General features: G+C 44.8%; 2 protein-coding genes across 3 annotated transcripts in view; one reads left to right on the forward strand and one right to left on the reverse strand.

Moving 5' to 3' along the window:
- The window catches only part of dmac2l (distal membrane arm assembly component 2 like), a 138924-nt gene extending 131195 nt beyond the window's left edge, over positions 1 to 7729 (forward strand). Inside the window, exon 4 of the mRNA XM_080202651.1 lies at positions 7630 to 7729. Coding sequence (XP_080058777.1) covers positions 7630 to 7714 — 85 coding nt within the window. The 3' untranslated portion in view covers positions 7715 to 7729. The remainder of the gene's footprint in view (positions 1 to 7629) is intronic.
- map4k5 (mitogen-activated protein kinase kinase kinase kinase 5) overlaps positions 1 to 22049 on the reverse strand; it is a 157622-nt gene that overhangs the window by 73786 nt on the left and 61787 nt on the right. For both annotated transcript variants that reach the window (XM_080202644.1, XM_080202645.1), the window contains 2 exons: positions 11748 to 11812; positions 9816 to 9871 (listed from right to left, as the gene is read on the reverse strand). In XM_080202644.1, the coding sequence (XP_080058770.1) occupies positions 9816 to 9871; positions 11748 to 11812 (121 nt within the window). The remainder of the gene's footprint in view (positions 1 to 9815; positions 9872 to 11747; positions 11813 to 22049) is intronic.

Below are 22049 nucleotides of genomic sequence, written 5' to 3' on the forward strand. Positions count from 1 at the left end.
ACCACTTCAACGGGCAGAGAATTCCAGAGATTCACCACCCTTTGAGTGAAGAAGTTCTTCCTCAACTCCGTTCTAAACCGCCCCTTTATCTTGAGGCTGTGCCCCCTAGTCCTACTGTCCTTTCTGAGCAGGAAGAGTCTCTCCACCTCTATCCTATCTATCCCATTCATCATCTTATATGTCTCAATGAGATCTCCCCTCATTCTTCTAAACTCTAGCGAGTACAAGCCTAGTTTATCCAGCCTTTCGTCATAGCTCAACCCCCTCAACTCCGGCATCAGCCTAGTAAACCTCCTCTGCACTCCCTCCAAGGCCAAAATATCCTTGCGTAAGTACGGCGCCCAAAACTGCACACGGTACTCCAGCTGCGGCCTCACCAATGCCCTATACAGCTGCAGCAAGACCTCCCTACTTTTATATTTAATCCCCCTCGCTATGAAGGCCAGCATCCCATTCGCCTTCCTGACCACCTGCTGCACCTGCAAGCTGGGTTTTTGCGACTCATGCACAAGGACCCCGAGGTCCCTCTGCACCGTCGCCTGCTGCAGTTTTTCTCCACGTAAGTAATAATCCTTCCTACCATTATTCCTACCAAAGTGGACCACCTCGCACTTGCCAACATTAAATTCCATTTGCCAGTTCCTGGCCCATTCGCCCAGCCTATCTAGATCCTTCTGCAGACTCTCCACACCCTCCGCACAATTTGCCGTTCCACCAATCTTGGTGTCATCAGCAAATTTCGACACCATACACTCGGTTCCCTCCTCCAGATCATCTATATAAATGGTAAATAGCTGAGGCCCCAGCACCGACCCCTGAGGCACTCCACTAGTCACCAACCGCCAATCCGAATAGCACCCATTGACCCCCACTCTCTGCCTCCTATTTGACAACCAGTCCTCTATCCACGCTAATACCCTACCCCCAACTCCATGTCCCCTGACCTTCTGCAATAACCTCTTGTGAGGTACCTTGTCAAACGCCTTCTGAAAATCAAGACAGACCACATCCACCGGCTCTCCTCTATCCACCGCCCTCGACACATCCTCATAGAACTCCAGTAAATTTGTATTACTTCTATTCCTTTCTCCCTCAAACGTTTATCTAGATTCCCCTTGAATACATCAATGCTATTTGCCTCAAGCTTTCCTTGCGATAGCAAGTTCTATATTCCAATCAGAGTAAAGAGGTCTTGTCCGAAATCTATTGAATTTATTAGTATCTACAATTATAGCCCCAGTTTTCAATTACTACACAAATAGAAATATCGTCTCTATTGTGATGATCTTTGACCCAAAAGCAGAACAGTAAGAAAAACTTGAAATTACTGAAATCTGTAATTGATTTTTAAAATTGTTTGACATGGGCTTTTATGAGTTTGCATCAATTATAAAAGGAATGATTATGATTTTCCTTGATAAGCAATACTGGCTGGTCCTGGGAAGCTAAACTGGTTAGTGACTCACCAGAAGCTCTATATATATGTAGACAGGTTTTCAAACACTAAGGGATGCACAGAAAGGAGACAATATCTGAGTGAGATATAGATCAGTACGTAGTTGGAAATTTGGTTCCGAACAGCAGAGAGGTATCCTTTTACGACTTTTCTTTCCCCAGCCTCCAGTAGTTGGTGAGTTTTCTTTCTCGTCTCCAAGCTAGGCGAATGCAACTTTCTATTACTTTGTGTAAATTATCAATTAATTGACTAACAAAATAAATAAGGTTGGACAGAAATGGCAGGGCTAGTGACATACCATCACTGCAGCATGTGGGAATCTGTGGAATTCACTGCAATCCCAGATATCCATATATGCAGTAAGTGACTGCAACTCGGGCAACTTCGGCTCAGACTTGCTGAGCTGGAGTTCAAGTTGCAGACACTGCAGGGCATCAGGGAGGGGGAGGGTACATAGACCTAGTCTCAGGAGGCAGTCACACCTCTTAGTTTAGGCAGAACCTCAAGATTTGGTCAATGGTCAGTGATAGGAGAGCGTCAGGCAGACATGTGGAACCAGTGTGTAGTGACCGACGAGTCTCAGTCCAAAAGGTATCAGATACTTGCTATGCATGTGGATGCAGAGAAGGATTGAAAGATGAATGGACAGGGCATGGCACCATATTAAAGGATGCCATTGTGGGAGGAATGTGGAGCGAGAGGAGACAGCATAGTCAGGGAGGTAGATACTGTTCTCTGGGTCAATGACTGGAAGCTCTGCCTGCCTGGTGCCACGGTAAAGGACATCCCCTTGCGGCTGGAGAGGACCTTGGAGTGGGAAGGGAGGATCCAAATGTCATGGTCCACATGGTAACCAAAGACACAGGCTGAACCTGGAATTATGTTCTCCTCTTTGAGGCATTAGAGACAAAATTAAAATGCAGACGTTAAAGGTAATTATTTCTGGATGTTACCCGAACCAGAACGGGGTCAAGCAGATTAGAAAATTAAATGCATGGCTCAAAAAGCAATGTGGGAAGAAGGGGTTTCAATTCAGGGGGCACAGGATCAGTCATCAGTGAAGAATGAGCTACGCCATTGGGATGGGTTCACTTGAACCGCGCTGGCATCAATGTCCAATCATGCAGCTAGGGCTGTGGACAGGACTTTAAATTAATAAGGGTATTGTGGTGGCATGGAGGGATTGGGTGAAGAGAGATGTAGAGAAATCCAAAGAGAAAAAGGTCAATGCAGTATAGTGAAAGGCAAGCAGAATGGGACAGGAAGGGACAGAAAGTTCAACAGAAATTGGACATCAGCAAGTGAGGACGTTGCAGGGAATAGAAGTGAAAAAAATTGAAATTAAAGGTTTATTTGAATGCACAAAACATCTGCAATTAGATGAACTAATGACACAAATAGAAGTAAATAATTTAGATTTAATTGCCATTAATGAGACATGGTACAAGGTGCTTAAGAACACAAAATAAACATTCCGGGGTACACAAGCTATCTTAGATCTAGCATTATGAAATGAAAGAGGATTAATTAGTAATGTCATAGCTGACCTGGCACTGACAAATAATGATACCACCAAATTTCATGTAAAATTTGAAAGTGACATATTCCAATTGCAACCAAGAATCTTGAACTTTAAGCCAATTACATAAGTCTGAGGAGAACACTAGCTTCAGTTAAATAGGTAAATAGAAATGAAAAGTATGGAAGCAAATGGACAGTTCGAAACACTTAAACAATTCAAAATTTTCAACAAAATACATTCCAATGAAAAAAATCTCCAGTGAGAAAGACCCATCTATGGTTCACTCAAAGTTAAAGGTAATATTAGATTAAAAAAGGCTTACAATTAGCAAGTTTAAGGTTTGAAGTGTTTTACAAGCCAGAGAGCTATAAAAAGATCAATAAAAAGAGAAAAAAATTGAATGAGTAAACCAGCCTGAAACATAAAAACAGATTGTCAGAGTTTTTAATATATAAAGAAAAAGACCGTAGTTGAAGTGAACATAGGTCCAACAGAATCAGAGAGTAAATGGCAAAGGCATTGAACAAATGCTTGACATCTGTTTTTGTAGAAGACACACTTTTCATCACAAAAATAGACAGTGACCTTTTTAGAGGCTAAAAAGAGAAAGGAAATTAAGGAAATTCATATCAGAGAAAAAGAATTGGTAAAACTCGAGTTAAAATCTAACAAATTCCTAGCACCATATGTCCTACACCCAAGGGTTCTAAAAGGTAACTGCAGAGATAGTAAGTATGCTGGCTATAGTTTTCCAAAATTCTTTAGATTTGGGAACAGTCCCATTAGACTGGAGGTTGGCAAATGTTACACCATGGCTGGCCGTGATTCTCCCATTCGCACCTGCCACTTTTCTGGTGGGTCCTGCCAGAAGATGTGCGTCTGTGGCCTTGAATGGGGATTTGCACACGCACAAGGAACACATGCAGCTCCCAGAGCAAGCCAGGAGTCGCCCACCAGACCACGCTAGAAACCAGCGGGAAGGCAGGTAAGTAATTTAAAATCTATTTTAAACATGTAGATAAGTTCATTATTGTGACCTTTCAGGTCCTGATCAAATCTCCCACCCTGTCAGGAATACTTCATTCTGGTGGGGTTCAGACTAGCTCCCCACATTCAGGGAACTAGCAGGAGGCTCTGCTGGAATGAAGGGGGGCAATTGGGCAACAGGGAGGCGGTGCTCCCAGCCATGGGCACCCTGGCAGTACCAGTCTATGCTCCTAGCTATACCCAAGGGGCAAAGTGCCCATGCCCAGACATCAGGAGTGCCAACTGGCAGGACCTATTGTGAATAGGGCCTGGGTGCAATCAGTATAGGGGGCCCCACTGTCACTCAGCATTGGCATCAGTCTGGGATGGAGGGAGGGCAGTGATTGATGTGGGCTGGGGGGAGGGGATGCCCTTGCTGGGAGTTGGAGCCTGGGCATCAGGGCACTTCAGGGGTCCTGGACTGGCCAACAAACAGGAGTTTAACAGTTTGGGGCCACTGCCTACGCACAGAGCTCCAGAACTAATCAAACTCCGGCATGAATAGTACTCCCCCCAAACAGGTTTTAAATAAGATTCATGACTGGGCCCTCTGCATTGCACACTGTGGAAATTCAGCTGAGAAGCTGACCTGGCACGGTCTACAGAAGTGCCAATTCACCCTCCCCTCAAAGTTTCAAGGAAGGAAGGAAATAAATAAATATGGAACTACAGGCCAGTTATTCTAAAGTCAGCTGTTGGAAAATGCTGGAATCTTTTAAGGAAATTTTAATCATGCATTTAGAAAAGTATAGCATCATTGGAAAAAGTCAACATGACTTGGGTGGCCAGGGGGTAGGATTACTAAGTTTGTGGATGGCATGGTATACTGTGTGATGTTCTGGTTGCCACATTATCAGAAGGATGTGATGCACTGATGCACGGGAGGGAGTGCAGAAGAGAGTCAACAGGATGCTGCCTGGGATGGAACATTTTAAGTTATGAAGAGAGGTTGGATTGGCTTTGGTTGTTTTCATTGGGGCAGAAAAGACTGAGGGATGACCTGACTGAGATGTACAAGATTATGAACGAACGACAGAATGGATAAGGAACAGTTGTTCTCCTCAGTTGAAGTGTCAGTTACAAGGAGAAATAGGTTCAAGATGAGGGACAAGAGGCTTGGGGGGGGGGGGGGGGAAGAAGAGAGAGAGAGAGAGAGAGAGAGAGAGAGAATGTGAGGAAAAACCTTTTCACCCAGAGGGTGGTGACAGTCTGGAATGCACTGCCTGGGAGAGTGGTAAAGCAGGGTTGTCTCACATCCTTTAAAAAAGTATCTGGATGAGCACTTGGCAAATCATTACGTTCAAGGCTATGGGCCAAGTGCTGTTAGTTGGAAGTAGGTGGAGTTCAGGTGTTTCTAATGTGTCATTACAGGCTCAATTGGCCAAAGGGACTCTTCTGCACTGTATGATTTTACTAAATGGAAATCCTGTTTGATAAATTTATTAGAGTTTTTTTGAGACTACAATTAGTGGAGTAGATAAAAGGGGACCAAGAGATGTAGTGTACCAGAAGACATTCAATAAGGTGAGATACAAAACATTAAAGACAGATGGAGTTCATGGTGTCAGGGACAATACTTCAACGTTGATAGAGGATTGGTTAATGGATAGAAAGTGGAGAGTGAGCATGTATGGGGCTTTTTCAAGTTTGCAGGCATTGAATAGTGGAGTACAACAAGGACCAGTGCTGGGGCTTCTTCTATTTAAAATCTATATTGCTTAAACTTGGTTAAGATGTGGAGGTGCCGGTGTTGGACTGGGGTAAACATAGTAAGTCCCACAACACCAGGTTAAAGTCCAACAGGTTTATTTGATAATAAACGCCACAAGCTTTCGGAACATGCTGTTCCTTCGTCAGGTGAGTGGAGAGTTCTGTTCAGAGACGGGGCATTTAAAGGCACACACAGTTTGCAGAATACTGATTAGCTGCAAAGACTCACATTGTAATTTGCTATTCAAGTCTTAAAGGTGCAGACAATGTGAGTGGAGATAGCATTAAGCATAGGTTAAAGAGATGTGTATTGTCTCCAGACAGGACAGTGAGAGAGATGTTGCAAGTTCAGGCAAGTCATGGGGCTTACAGATAGTATGACATGAACCCAAGATCACGGTTGAGGCTGTCCTCATGTGTGCGGAACATGGCTAATGTTTCTGCTCAGCAACTCTGCGCTGTCATGCATCATGAAGGCTGCCTTGGAGAGTGTTTACCCAAAGATCAGAGGCCGAATGCCCATGACCGCTGAAGTGTTCGCCAACCGGAAGGGAACAGTCTTGCCTGGTGATTGTCGAGCGTTGGCCAAGTTTCTACCTAACATGCTGCAGGAAAGGATGTCCCAAAGCATGGTACATTGGAGAGACCATGCAGATGCTACGACAACAGATGAATGAAAACCTCTTGATAATCACCAGGCAAGACTGTTCCCTTCCTGTTGGCGAACACTTCAGCGGTCATGGACATTTGGCCTTCACGACACACCACAGCGCAGAATCGTTGAGCAGAAATTGATAGCCAAGTTCCGCACACATGAGGACGGCCTCAACCTGGATCTTGGGTTCATGTCACACTATCTATAACCCCCATGACTTGCCTGAACTTGCAACATTTCACTTACTGTCCTGTCTGGAGACAATACACATCTCTTTAATCTACGCTTCACGCTATCGCCACTCACAGTGCCTGCACCTTTAAGACTTGAATAGCAGATTAGCTGTAAAGACTCTCATTCTAATCAGTATTCTGTAAACTGTGCGTGCCTTTATATGCCCCATCTCTGAACAGAACTCTCCACTCACCTGACAAAGGAACAGTGTTTTCCAAAATCTTGTGGCGTTTGCTATCAAATAAGCCTGTTGGACTTTAACCTGGTGTTGTGAGACTTCTCACTAAAGTTGGTTGAGAGAGAACAATATATAAAAGTTTGCTGACGATGCCATAATGTACGGCAGTATAAAGTAGTCGTAAGAATAGAAAAACAGACATTGTTTAAAAGGTGCAAAACTTTTTAAGTGTTGATGTTCAAAGAGACAAGGATGTACTTATATAAAGAACACAAAAACTTAGCATGCAAGTGCAGCAGTTAAGGTGGTCAATGGCATGTATTGCAAGAGGATTGTGGTAGAAGAATAAAGAATTCTTTGCTGCTATTGTACAGGGTTTTCGTGAGCCCATATCTGGAATAGTGTGTGCAATTTTGGTCTCCACACCAAAGGATCTATTGCATGGGGCGGTATAGCAAAGGTATACTAAATTGGTCCCTAGGATGACAAGACTATCCTATGATGAGGCTAAATAGTTAGGGCTCGTCAAAACCTACAAAATTCTAAAAGGGGCTTGACAGGATTGATGCCCAGAGATTATTTCCAATGGTTTGGTAGTCTAGTTTCCACTGATTGGGGAAACAGTCCCAGGATAAGACACCAATTACATCATTCAAAAGACTGCAAATCTTCGGAACTCTCTACCCCAGAGGCTCATGGATGCTTCATTGTTGAATTTATTTAAGGCTGAGATAAAGAAGGAAAATAGGAAGTGGAGAGAAATGGAGTTCAAACCCAAGATTATCCAAATGCATCGAATTCAACAGGCCATATGGTCTAACCATGCTCCTATTTCTTGTGTGATCTAGGTCCCTTGCCCTGGAAGCAGTGCCAACAGGAAGGAAAGTTAAGTCCAGAAGCTTTGCAGCTGGAAGACACAAAAGGACAGTGTGAGGCAGAAGGCAATCAGCACACAGATACACACATAAAAGAACTGCTGCAGCAGGGCACAAGTTATCAAGCTTCAGGTGAGTTTGGAAGCAAGAAAAAAAAAATAGAATTCCACTGCCCGTTGGGGAAAGAGATGCACAACCAAACAAAAGCAATGGAATCCCAAAAGTGACCCGTATAGCTCAGGCATGCTGAGAGTTTGTATCAGAGGATAAGATTGTGGACTGGTATTATTGATAGGCTGGCCAAAAAGGAATTCTAGAAAACTACATCATTTGGTCTGACGTGACCTCAACTGACAGAGGATTCGAGCACGTGCCTTGCCTGTGTCAACAGTAGCTGGGGATTTTGGATGGAAAAAGAATTACTGGTGAATGTGACGAGAGCTTTAAAATGAGGACCAGAGGTCAAATTGGAAAGACAGACATTTGTGTGGGAGTGGTGTGGTGCTTGCGGTCATGCAAAACGTGTCTTGATGGGAGCAACTATTTAAAATAACATTTACCTTTTTAAGAAACATTTGCCTTTTACTCGTGCTTGATTTCTGTTGGTTGTAATTTAAAGTCACAGACTGGAATCTTGTTGGAAATTTCTTCATTTGGGGGTAATCGACATTCATCATATTTGGTTATTTTCATTTATAGTTTTCCCATGGGGATCAGAACAAAACGAGTACCCTGCTACAGCCTTTATAATCCAAAAAACTTCATTAGCTCACAACCCAATCACTCCTTTTCTCAAACTGTCCTGATTGCTGCCCTCTCTTAAGTATCATAGATAGAATCATGGAACCCTACAGTGCAGAAAGAGGCCCTTTGGCCCATCGAGTCTGCACCGAACACAATCCCACCCAGGCCCTACCCCAATATCCCTACATATTGTACCCACTAATCCCTCTAACCTCTGCATCCCTGGACAGAAGGGGCAATGTGTTAGCATGGCCAATCAACCTAACCCGCACATCTTTGGACTGTGGGAGGAAACCGGAGTACCCGGAGGAAACCCATGCAGACACGAGGAAAACATGCAAACTCCACACAGACAGTGTCCCGAGCCGGGAATCAAACCCAAGACCCTGGAGCTGTGAAGCAGCAGTGCTAACCACTGTGCTACCGTGCCGCCCTTTTTTTGGGATCAGTATCAGCATCTCATCTAGTGTAAACATTTTGGACTGATCAGAGTTTCCAATGCCTCACCTTGAAGTGAATACTGGAAATTGGAGGGAAATTAATTTCAACATGGATTGATAATCCAGACAACATAAAAACATAAGAAATAGGAGCAGGAGTAGGCCATCTAGCCCTTCGAGCCTGCCCCGCCATTCAATAAGATCATGGCTGATCTGAAGTGGCTCAGTTCCACCTTCCTGCTTTCTCCCCATAACCCTTAATCCCCTCGCCTACCAAAAACCTATCTACCCGCATCTTAAATATATTTAGCGAGGTAGCCTCCACCACTTCAACGGGCAGAGAATTCCAGAGATTCACCATCCTTTGAGTGAAGAAGTTCCTCCTCAACTCTGTTCTAAACTGCACCCCCCCCATCCCCCTTACCTTGAGGCTCTGCCCTCTAGTCCTGCTGTCCTTTCTGAGCAGGAAGAACCTCTCCACCTCTACCCTATCCATCCCTTTCACCATCTTATACGTCTCAATAAGATCCCCCCTCGTCCTTCTATGCTCTAACGAGTACAAGCCCAGTCTATTCAGTCTCTCTTCATAGCTCAAGCCCCTCAACTCAGGTATCAGCATAGTGAACCTCCTCTGCACTCACTCCAAGGCCAAAATATCCTTGCGCAAGTGCAGCTAACAAACCCGAATCCTTGCTGTTATTGCCAACTTGGGAGAGGAAAATGATTTTCCATTATGTTTATAAGTGAGGGCCAGACCACTGATATTTGCTCCAAATAATTAATTCCTTTGTTTACAATTATTTACGAAGTAATATTAATGAATGACATTGGGATTAATGGTCTGCAACTGCTCTGGTCAGTTTTGTCCTTTTTTGAAATGAGTACTAACATCAGTTTAATATCACTACAATGCATTGTTCTGGCTGCTGGCAAGGAAACTTAATGTTCAAAATACAAGAGACACCATGATCCTACCTGTAAGGTTTCTCTGCAAACATAGGCTATCTGCAGTTCTGACAGGGGTCCGGTTACTGTAAAAACAGAACATTTAACATATTATTAATGAGTCTACTTCTACAGACATGAACAAAACGGAATATGATAAAGTCCTTTTAAAGTACATTCAAGCCAGATCAAATCAAATTTGTGCCAGTCTATTATTGTAGAAAGGGAACTAGACAACAAACAAGCGAAAGAAAATGATTGGACAGTGAGGATGAGTGGTTGGGGTGAAGGGAAAGAAGGACAGACGGAAAGAGGGGGCTTGGTACCAGTAAAGGGGAAAACACATCACCAGGGAATACAGAATAAGAGATGGGGCACACAAAATAAGGAAAAAATGGGAATGACTGGGTGAGAATATGAACACAACTGCATGAAAAACAGATACTCCGAGACAAAGTGGGAGACAAAAGTGCTAAACTGACAACAAACGAGCAGAGGATATGCAGTTAGTTTCACTTCTACCTTGCCCCAGCCCTTCTTTGCTTTTCCCTATAACTTAGAAAAAAAGATCTTTTTTTGAATATTTGTCCAATTCCCCTTTGAGTTCCAATTGAAGCTGCTTTCACTGCCCTTTTAGCCAGTGCCTTTCAGATCATTCCCCCCACCACATACACGTGAAATAGTTGATCCACAATAATAATGATGGTAATTTGTTCAAGAATCATGTTCTCAGCCCAGAGGCTGAATTGCAGTGCAATTTTCATTGAAAAATTCATATATAGCCTATGTAATGAGATTAAAAGTACACAAACATGTAAATCATGTAATAACTAAAATAGACAAAATCCACCAGGTAGCAGATGGGATATTAGAAGAAAGGTAATATTGAATTAAAATGAGAAGCCAATGCACCATTCCTAAATTAGTCACTAAAGTACATATGCTTTCATTGAAAGAGAGGGGACCGTCCATGCATCTAAGAGCATGTTAAGTATGGGCTGATCTTTCTACACTCCCATTGCAAGTGGACCCTCCCTACTCTTATCAGGCAAATATGAATGCATTTGCATGTTGTGGAGAAATCCAATTTAATCAAGGTTGGTGTCACAGCACTAGGGACCAGGTAACTGTGTGGAATTTGCACTTCCTCCCCATGTCTGCATTGGTTTTCTTCCACACTCCAAAGACATGCAAGTTAGTGGGATTAGCCATGCTACAATGACCCTTGGCATCAGAACAATTAGCAGGATAAATACGTGGGGTTTGGGGATAGGACCTGGGTGCAGGCTCGATGGGCCAAATGGCCTCCTTCTGCTCTGTAAGGATTCAATGATTTCAGATGGGAAGGTTGGCGATGGCGCCGAGTGAATGTTTATTATGTGCCGTGAAGACCCCTGATGTTGCCGCACAGGCTTTATCTAGTGATAATCGGCTTAAAGTAAAAGATATATGAAAATGCTTTTTCTATTCTGTGGGCATACTGCAGCATTTGTTACTCAAAACCAGCTAAAAGAATAGAAAATAAAGCATTAAGTATCCAAGGAAAATTTCTGCGTGAAATTCAGTGGCATTAAAAGCACATGCTTGTATTTACTCGGCACTTGAAAAAACTCCATCAGTGCTTCTTCAACATCAATGTTAAGTACCCAACCAGACATCAGTTTAATGCTTGAAGAACAGCAGAATAGAAATTTTGACTTTTGAGGGAGTAATCTATGTACCTGAATGATGAAGCCTGAGGCATACCCAATGTTAAACCTCAACATTTATTAGGTTAGTGAGTTGGAAATGGCAGAGGAATGAAAGAAACAGCAGCCAGTGAACCCTAGGTAAATGGCTCAAGGGCACCTGGAAGGAGGGTGACCAGATTGGGAGAGAGAGCCCAACTGACTCAAAAGGTAATTGGTCCAATAATGGGAGAAAGGACGTGGACAAACAATGGCGAGAATTCAAGCAACATACCATGGTACATATCCTGCAGTGATCCACCTCCACAGTATTCCATACAGATCCATAATTTCTCACGGCTAAAAAAAGCAAAATAGCTTTTAGAAAGCGTTTAAAGCTCAAGATGCGCAACAGAAAGTGGAAATTATTTTTGTTCACAATATGGCAGTACTAATTGATAGAGAACAGGAAAGAAAATCCTAAATCATTGGTGCATATATAAAAAAATTCATTTAATGTTATCTTAATCAAACAAGTGGGAAAAAAATCTAGACAACCCATAACAATCTATAATAATATTTAAAGAAAATCAACTCATGCAAAAAAATTTTCCAAAACAAAAAATAAGACATTGGTTACAAAAATCCACACTTGCCGAGCCCACGGAGTGTGGATGACAATTAAGTAAATCATTTTAATAAGGTAAACCTCAAATACACCTCACGCCATAAATTACACTAAGAAAAACTACTTTTTGAAGCTTTTGTACAGCAAGGATTCTATCATCTTACTGTGGTCTTTGCACAGCATTTTAAAAATTTTGCCTACCTCGTGGCTACATAAGAAGAAAGAGCAGAAATAGGTTATTCAAACCTGGATACTTTAAGAACGTAAGAAATAGGAGCAGGAGTAGGCCATCCAGCCCTTCGAGCCTGCCCCGCCATTCAATAAGATCATGGCTGATCTGAAGTGGATCAGTTCCACTTTCCCGCTTTCTCCCCATAACACTTAATTCCCTTGTCTGTCAAAAACCTATCTATCCGTGACTTAAATATATTCAGCGAGGTAGCTTCCACCACTTCAACGGGCAGAGAATTCCAGAGATTCACCACCCTTTGAGTGAAGAAGTTCCTCCTCAACTCCATTCTAAACTGCACCCCCCTTATCTTGAGGCTGTGCCTTTTAGTCCTGCTATCCTTTGAGTGGGAAGAATATCTCTACCTCTACCCTATCCATCCCTTTCATTATCTTATACGTCTCTAAGATCCCCCCTCATCCTTCTAAACTCCAACAAGTACAGACCCAGTCTATTCAGTCTCTCTTCATAGTCCAACCCCCTCATCTCTGGTATCAGCCTAGCGAACCTTCTCTGCACTCCCTCCAAGGCCAAAATATCCTTGCGCAAGCGCGGCAACCAAAACTGCATACAGTACTCCAGCTGCGGCCTCACTAGTGCCCTGTACAGTTGCAGCAAGACCTCCCTGTGTTTACATTCTATCCCCCTCGCTATGAAGGCCAGCATTCCATTTGCCTTTTTGATCACCTGCTGCACCTGCAGACTGGGTTTTTGCAACTCATGCACAAGGACCCCCAAGTCCCTCTGCACCGTAGCATGCTGCAACTTTTCGCCCTTTAAATAGTAATCCCTCCTATTATTTCTGCGAAAGTGGATAACCTCACACTTGCTAACATTGTACTCCATCTGCCAGGTCCTCGCCCACTCGCTCAGCCAATCCAGATCCCTCTGCAGACTTTCCACACCCTCCGCACAATTTGCTTTTCCACTCATCTTTGTGTCATCAGCAAATTTCGTCACCCTACACTCAGCCCCCTCCTCCAGATCATCTATAGAAATGGTAAATAGCTGAGGCCCCAGCACCGATCCCTGCGGCACTCCACTAGTCACCAACCGCCAATCAGAATAGCACCCATTGATACCAACTCTCTGCCTCTTATTAGACAACCAATCCTCTATCCACACTAACACCTTACCCCCAACTTCATGCACCCTAACCTTCTGAAGCAACCTTTTGAGAGGCACCTTATCAAACGCCTTTTGAAAATCGAGAAACACCACATCCACCGGTTCCCCTCTGTCTACCGCTAATTATCCCGGTCTTGTTGCATTTGGACATGGACTGCTTCAAACAAAATTCAACAGTACTTCTTATAAAAAGGGATATAGATTACCAAAGGTGATGAGCCATCTTCTTTATTGCTGCAAGTCCATCCAATGGAGATATCCCCTAACACTGTTAATGAGTTCCAGGATTTTGATCCAGTGACAGAATAGCAATGATGTTGTGTGGCTTTTAGGGGAGCTTACAGATAATGCATAAACACAAATGGCTACAGATAATGCATAAACATGGATGGCTGAAGGAGGTTGCAGTTAGAGAGCTGTGGGATCATCGAGGGATTTAAAGATAAGAACAAGAATTTTAAAATCAAGATGTTGCCAGACTAGGGGCAACATACGTCAGTAAGTATAGGAGTGATGAGTGAACAGGACGTGGTGCGAGTTAGGATATGATCAGAGTTTTAAATCTCAAGTTTAGAGGGTGCAGGATGAAATACCAGACAGGAAAATATTGGAATACAAATCCAGAGGTTACAAAGGCATGCATGAGAGTTTTAGTAGATGAATGCTTATGCAGAGGCAGACACAGATAATAAAGTGTGCTAGAAAAACAAAGGTAGTTTTATGGAATTTGTATTTGGATTGGTAAACATTTCTAAAGCTATGGTTTTAAGTGGGTTTAATTTAATGCTTCTGTGGAACATAGAACACTACAGCACAAGCAGGCCCTTCGGCCTACAAGTTGCGCCAATCATATCCGTACCTACCAGGCCTATCTATAGCTCTCAATCCCATTAAATCCCATGTACTCATCCAGAAGTCTTTTAAAAGACCCCAGCGAGTTCGCCTCTACCACCACCTACGGCAGCCGATTCCACCCACTCACCACCATCTGAGTGAAAAACTTACCCCTGATATCTCCTCTGTACCTGCTTCCCAGCACTTTAACCTGTGCCCTCTTGTAGTGATCATTTCAGCCCTGGGAAATAGCCTCCAAGAATCCACCTTACCTATACCTCTCAACATCTTATAAACCTCTATCAGGTCGCCTCTCAACCTTCGTCTCTCCAGGGAGAAAAGACCCAGCTCCCTCAGCCTATCCTCATAAGGCAAGCCTCCCAATCCAGGCAACATCCTTGTAAATCTATTCTGCACCCTCTCAATAGCTTCCATATCCTTCTTGTAGTGAGGCGACCAGAACTGCACACAGTACTCCAAGTGGGGTCTGACATGGGCCTTATAAAGTTGCAGCATTACCTCCCAACTCCTAAGCTCAATCCCTCAATTAATGAAGGCTAGCACACCATATGCCTTCTTGACCACATCCTCCACCTGCGAGGCCGATTTAAGAGTCTTATGGACCCAGACCACAAGGTCCTTCTGCTCCTCAACACTGCTAAGAGTCCTACTCATAATATTGTGCTCCTTTATCCCACTGGACCTGCCAAAATGGACCACTACACATTTATCCGCATTGAAGTTCATCTGCCACTTCTCCGCCCAGTCTTACATCCTATCTAACTCTCGCTGCAACTACTGACATCCCTCCAGACTATCCACAACACCACCAACCTTTGTGTCATCAGCAAACTTACTGCCCATCCCTCCACTTCCTCATCCAGATCATTTATGAAAATGACAAAACAGCAAAGGTCCTAGAACAGATCCCTGGGGCACTCCACTGGTGACTGACCGCCATGCAGAAAAAGACCCATCCACAACCACTCTCTGCCTTCTGCAAGCAAGCCAGTTCTGAATCCACAAGACAACAGCCCCTTGGATCCCATGCCCTCTCACCTTTGCAAGTCTTGCATGGGGGACCTTATCAAATGCCTTGCTGAAGTCCACGTAAACCACGTTCACTGCTCTTCCTTCATCAATGTGTTCAGTCACATTTTCAAAGAACTCAACTAGGCTTGTAAGGCATAACCTGCCCTTAACAAAGTCATGCTGACTATTTCTGACCATACTAAACTTCTCTAAACGTTCATAAATCCTGTCCCTCAGTATCCCCTCCATTAACTTACCAACCACTGAGGTCAGACTCACCAGTCGGTAATTTCCCAGGCTATCCCTGTTCCCTTTCTTGAAAATAGAAACCACATCCGCAATCCTCCGGAACCCCTCCCGTCTCCATCGACAACGCAAAGATCATCGCCAGGGGCTCTGCAATCTCTTCCCTCACCTCCCACAGTAACCTGGGGTACATCCCATCCGGTCCCGGCAAACTTAACTATCTTGATAGAATTTAAACGTTCCATCACATCCTCTTTCTTAACATCCACATACTCAATCTCTTCAGTCCACTGCAAACCTGCAGTACAACCTCCCAGGTCATTTTTCACCATGAATACAGAGGCAAAGTACTCATTAAGCACCTCTGCCATGGGTTCTCCTTAATCTGATCTGCCAAGGCCTTCTCATGACCACTTCTGGCTCTCCTAATTTCCTTCTTAAGCTCCTTCCTACAACTCATATAGTCCTCTAGATCCCTAACATCCCCGTGCTCTCTGAACCTTCTGTACGCCTTTTTTTTCTTCCTGACTAGGTTCATCACAACCTTCATGCACCATGGTTCCCGCGACCTACCAAAACCTCCCTGTCTCAATGGAATGTTGTCGTGCAGAGCTCCAGACAAACATTCCTTGGAAATCCACCACCTTCCTTCAGTACTTTTCCCCCCAAGAACACCTCTTTCCAGTTTACTTGTCCAAAGGTCCGAAGGAAGGAAAAAACCTTTATTTAGATTCACGTTGGACAATGGTGTTTGAATGTGTGGGGTTGCTTTTAATTTCAGTGTTTCTATTGTTCTTAAAGAGGATTACATTGTGAAGAGTAAATAAACTAACAGTGGTTGCTTGGCAACTGGAAGCCTCTGAAGGTAGCAGGGTTTTTGTTTTTAGTTTAGCCAAATTTGTTTGCAGTCAGAATCAGGACACTAGGAAATCAGAATCCCTACAGAGCAGGGAGGCATGCAGCCCATCAAGTCTGCATGGAATATATGAAAAAGCATCTTACCCAGGCGCCATCCCCGGAACCCTACACATTTACCACGGCTAATCCATCTAACCTACACATCTTTAGACTGTGGGAAGAAGCCAAAGCACACAGGGGAAAACACACAAAGACATGGCAAGAATGTGCAAACTCCATACAGGCAGTCATCCAAGGCTGAAATCAAACTTGGGTTCTTGACGCTGAGGCAGCAGTGCTAACCAGTGTACCACTATGCAGCCTGTGGGAATTAAACATTTCTCAACTCAGAAGACTGGACAATATAAGGGAGCTGAAAAGAGGTAAGTTTCCCAAAGAACCAGACAAGGAAATTGGGGCATAAAGATTATTTAAAAACTGAAGTTAAGAGAACTGAAACTAAAGGTATTGCTTAGGAGAACTCAATGGGAAAAGTAAACAAAACGTGTTCTGAGTTAAAGAGCCAGTTGCAATAACCAGACTTAGTGTGAAAACAGACTTCAGAGGTAAATCAAACATTTGATGTCATCTGAACAGAGTCTGGGAGTCGAGAGTTAAGGCAATTGTGAACAGTTTGTACAACAATCAAAACGAAGAAATCCTGAAGGGGAAGTGGTAAAACCCAGATACTGAATTCATTGTTAAAAGTGGAGCAGAAGCTACGTTTAAAAAATTCTGGATTGGATTTTGGAATGCAAACCACTGATCAGTCATCATAGAATCCCTGCAGCCATTCAGCCTGCACCAACAACAATTTCACCCAGGCTGAATTCCCGTAACCACGTGTTTATCCTGTTAGTCTCTCTAACACTAAGGGGCAATTTAATCTAACTAGCACTAGAGTGCGGGAGGAAACAGGGGCACACAGAGGTGAAGCCTTCCATTGTTTGCTGGAGCAGACGAGTGAAGGAGCAGAGAGAGAGCTAAGAATTTACCTGTTAAAAACCAGTTTAAAATAAGTTTAAAGCACTTTGTTCTTTGTAGAACTGTTTAAAGCATTTATTTATTGTATTTACTGCTTTAAGAATTCTGAGGGAGTGGTTAACAGGCAGTTGTGGGCCATCAGATTTAAATCAGCGCCAGGTTTAAAAGGAGGCCTGGTGTAGACAGCGGGCAGCGTCTGAGCGGGCAGCGGAGTGAGAGGGAAGCAGAGTGAGCTACTTGGGCTTAATATCAAAAAGGGCTTGGAGGAAAAAAGGCCAGGTGAGTTCGTTTGAAAAACAAAAAAAAACAAAAAAAAAATTTTTTTCAAAACTACTACAGTAAATAATGGAGGGACATGTGATGTGTGGTTTCTGTATGATGTGGGAACTGGTGGACCCTAGGGTTCATCCCAGTGACCATGTCTGCAGTAAGTGCAGGTTGCTGGAGGAGCTCCAGCTCAGGGTAAATGAGCTGGCCTCTGAGCTACAGACACTGAGGCTCATCAAGGGGAGAGAGGGTGCCATTGTCAATGGGGTGCAAGTGACATCCACCCCCCCTAGACTGGCTAACTCTAAGGGTCAGGGACAAGAGGGGGCTACTGGGAAGAGGAAGGGGGGTGAGGAGCGGAGGCCTCAGCCTCTTAATCTGCATAACAGGTTTGAGGTTCTTGCTTCCAAGTTGGACGAGAACGAGGCAGGTGAGGTTGGTGAGCAAGCTGCACACGGTACAGTGCTGCAGCAGGACATAGGCAAAGAGAAAGGGAAAAGGAACGTAGTAGTTATTGGGGATAGTGGGGTGAAGGGTATTGACACTGTCCTTTGTCACAATGACAAAGTGCACAGAAGGGTGTGTTGTCTGCCTGGTGCTCGGGTACGGGATGTCGCAGCTGGGCTACAGAGGAACCTGGAGTGGGAGGGTGAGAATCCGGTCGTTGTGGTACATGTGGGTGCCGACGACGTAAGCAAAATGCAGACTGAGGATCTGGGGAGGGAGTATGAAAAGCTGGGAATGGAATTAAAAAGTAGAACCGACAAGGTGGTTATCTCTGGGCTACTGCCTGAACCGTGTGCAGATGGGCGTAGGGTTGACAGGATTAAGGAAGTGAATGGGTGGCTCAGGGATTGGTGTGGGAGGAATGGGTTTGAATTTATGGGACATTGGCACCAGTATTGGGGTAGGTGGGACCTGTTCGGGAGGGATGGGGTTGGTCTGAACCGTGCTGGGACCAGAGTGCTGGCGAATCGAGTAAAGAGGACTGTAGACAGGGCTTTAAACTAATTAGGGGGGGGGAGGGTGTGAGGGTAGGTGACCTTACGAGGTCTAAAGTTAAGGAGAGTGTACATGTAAGGGAAGAGGCCGAGGATGTCCCAATAATAGAGGGAGTAGGGGGCGTGAGTATAGTTGGTGGCGTTGCGGCAAATAGGGTCCAGGTGAAGGCTGGGATGAAAGCACTTTATCTGAATGCACGAAGCATTTGGAATAAAGTGGATGAGCTGATGGCGCAGATCGACACAAATGGATACGATCTGGTGGCCATTACAGAGACGTGGCTGCAGGGTGACAAGGACTGGGAGCTGAATGTACAGGGCTATCAAGTGTTTAGGAAGGATAGGCAGGAGGGAAAAGGGGGGGGCGTAGCTCTACTGATTAAGGATAGCATCACGGTGGTAGCAAGGGATGATATTGGAGCCAAGGAGCAGAGGGTGGAATCGTTGTGGGTGGAGATTAGGAACAAAGGGAGGAAGACGCTGGTGGGTGTCGTCTATAGGCCCCCGAATAATGATCTGGAGATGGGGCGGGCTGTTAATGCGCAAATAAGTGCGGCGTGCAGGAATGGGACGGCCGTAGTTATGGGGGATTTCAATCTGCATATTGATTGGTCGACCCATGTTGGACGTGGGGGGCTCGAGGAAGAGTTCTTGGAATGCTGCCGGGATAGTTTCCTCGAACAGTGTGTGTTGGAGCCGACGAGGGAGCGAGCTATCTTGGATCTGGTGCTGTGTAATGAAGCGGGTAGAATTAGGGACCTTGTGGTGAAGGATCCTCTTGGGGAGAGTGATCATTGTATGGTGGAGTTTCTGGTGCAGATGGAGGAGGAGAAAGTAGGTTCCTGGACACGCGTCCTTTGTTTGAATAGAGGGAAATACAGTAGGATGAGAGAAGAATTGGCGAATGTGGACTGGGAGAGCGCGTTGGAGGGAGGGTCTGTTGAGGAGCAGTGGAGGATCTTTAAGGAGATCTTTCTTGGTGCTCAACGGAAATTTATTCCGATGGTCAAAAAGGATAATAGGAGGAGAGGTAATAAGCCGTGGATAATGAAGGAGATGAAGGAAAGTGTTAAACTAAAAGCGGAGGAATTTAGAGTAGCTAAGAGTAGTGGGCGAGAAGAGGATTGGGAGAGGTTTAAATGTCAACAAAGATTGACAAAGAAGTTGATAAGGAAGGGTAGGAGAAACTATGAAGCTGGGCTAGCGCTTAATATAAAAAAGGATAGCAAGAGTTTTTATAAATATATAAAAAGGAAGAGGCTGGCTAGGGTGAATGTTGGTCCTTTAGAGGATGAGAAAGGGGACCTAGTGGTAGGGGATGGGGATATGGCTAAGGTATTGAATAACTTTTTTGTTTCTGTCTTCACGGAGGAGGACGTGAATAATTTGCCGGGTGTTAGCGATGGAAAGGTGGTAGGACTGGAGGGTCTTAATGACATTACTGTTACTAGAAAGGCGGTGCTCGACAGACTGGAGGGGCTGATTGTGGACAAGTCCCCAGGACCGGATGGAATGCATCCGAGGGTTATGAAAGAAATGGCGGAGGTGATAGTGGATGCCTTGGTGGTTATTTTCCAAACATCGCTGGATTCCGGGGAAGTGCCGGATGATTGGAAAACGGCTAATGTTACGCCGTTGTTTAAGAAGGGTGCCAGGCAAAAGGCGGGGAACTATAGGCCGGTTAGTTTAACGTCTGTGGTAGGTAAAATGTTAGAATCTGTCATTAAGGAGGAAATTGCAAAGCATCTTGAAGGGAATTGCTTGATAGAGCAGACGCAGCACGGTTTCATTAAAGGGAAGTCGTGTCTGACAAATTTACTGGAGTTCTATGAGGATGTGTCTAGGGCGGTGGATAGAGGAGAGCCGGTGGATGTGGTCTTTCTAGATTTTCAGAAGGCGTTTGACAAAGTGCCTCACAAGAGGTTATTGCAGAAGGTCGAGGGACATGGAGTTGGGGGTAGGGTGTTAGCGTGGATAGAGGATTGGTTGTCAAATAGGAGGCAGAGAGTGGGGGTCAACGGGTGCTATTCGGATTGGCGGATGGTGACTAGTGGAGTGCCCCAGGGGTCGGTGTTGGGGCCTCAGCTTTTTACCATTTATATAGATGATCTGGAGGAGGGAACCGAGTGTAGAGTGTCGAAATTTGCTGATGACACCAAGATTGGGGAACGGCAAATTGTGCGGAGGGTATTGAGAGTCTGCAGAAGGATCTAGATAGGCTGGGCGAATGGGCCAGGAAATGGCAAATGGAATTTAATGTTGGCAAGTGTGAGGTGGTCCACTTTGGTAGGAAAAATGGTAGGAAGGACTATTACTTACGAGGCGAAAAACTGCAGCAGGCGACGGTGCAGAGGGACCTCGGGGTCCTTGTGCATGAGTCGCAAAAACCCAGCCTGCAGGTGCAGCAGGTGGTCAGGAAGGCGAATGGGATGCTGGCCTTCATAGCGAAGGGGATTGAATATAGAAGTAGGGAGGTCTTGCTGCAGCTGTATAGGGCATTGGTGAGGCCGCAACTGGAGTACTGTGTGCATTTTTGGGCGCCGCACCTGCGCAAAGATATTTTGGCCTTGGAGGGAGTGCAGAGGAGGTTTACTAGGCTGATACCGGAGTTGAGGGGGTTGAGCTATGAGGAGAGGCTGAATAAACTGGGCTTGTACTCGTTAGAGTTTAGAAGAATGAGAGGAGATCTCATTGAGATGTATAAGATGATGAATGGGATGGATAGGATAGAGGTGGAAAGACTCTTCCCGCTCAAAAAAGACAATAGGACTAGGGGGCACAGCCTCAAGATAAAAGGGGGGCAGTTTAGAACGGAGTTGAGGAGGAACTTCTTCACTCAAAGGGTGGTGAATCTCTGGAATTCTCTGCCCGTTGAAGTGGTGGAGGCTGCCTCGCTAAATATTTTTAAGACGCGGGTTGATGGGTTTTTGATAGGAGAGGGGATTAAGGGTTATGGGGAGAGGGCGGGAAAGTGGAACTGAGCAGCGACAGATCAGCCATGATCTTATTGAATGGCGGGGCAGGCTCGAAGGGCTGGATGGCCTACTCCTGCTCCTATTTCTTATGTTCTTATGTTCTCATGAAATCCACACACACATGGCGAGAATAAGCAAACTCCACACAGACAGACAGTCACCCAAGGCTGGAGCTGAACCTGGACCCCTGACGCTGAGAGGCAGCAATGTTAACTACTGTGCCACCGAGCCACCCCAGATGGAAAGCTTTATTGTCAAAGAAGATTTTAGTGTTTTCAGACTGGAGCTTGGAAGCTCTCATGGGACAATCATCCAGGGAGATTTTGGGAGAGATCCACAGACACTAACTTGGAGTTCAGAGTGAAAAGTCCATAGC

The sequence above is a fragment of the Carcharhinus amblyrhynchos genome, chromosome 14, assembly GCF_965287045.1.
Source record: "Carcharhinus amblyrhynchos chromosome 14, sCarAmb.v2.hapA, whole genome shotgun sequence".
NCBI classification, from domain to species: Eukaryota; Metazoa; Chordata; class Chondrichthyes; order Carcharhiniformes; family Carcharhinidae; genus Carcharhinus; species Carcharhinus amblyrhynchos.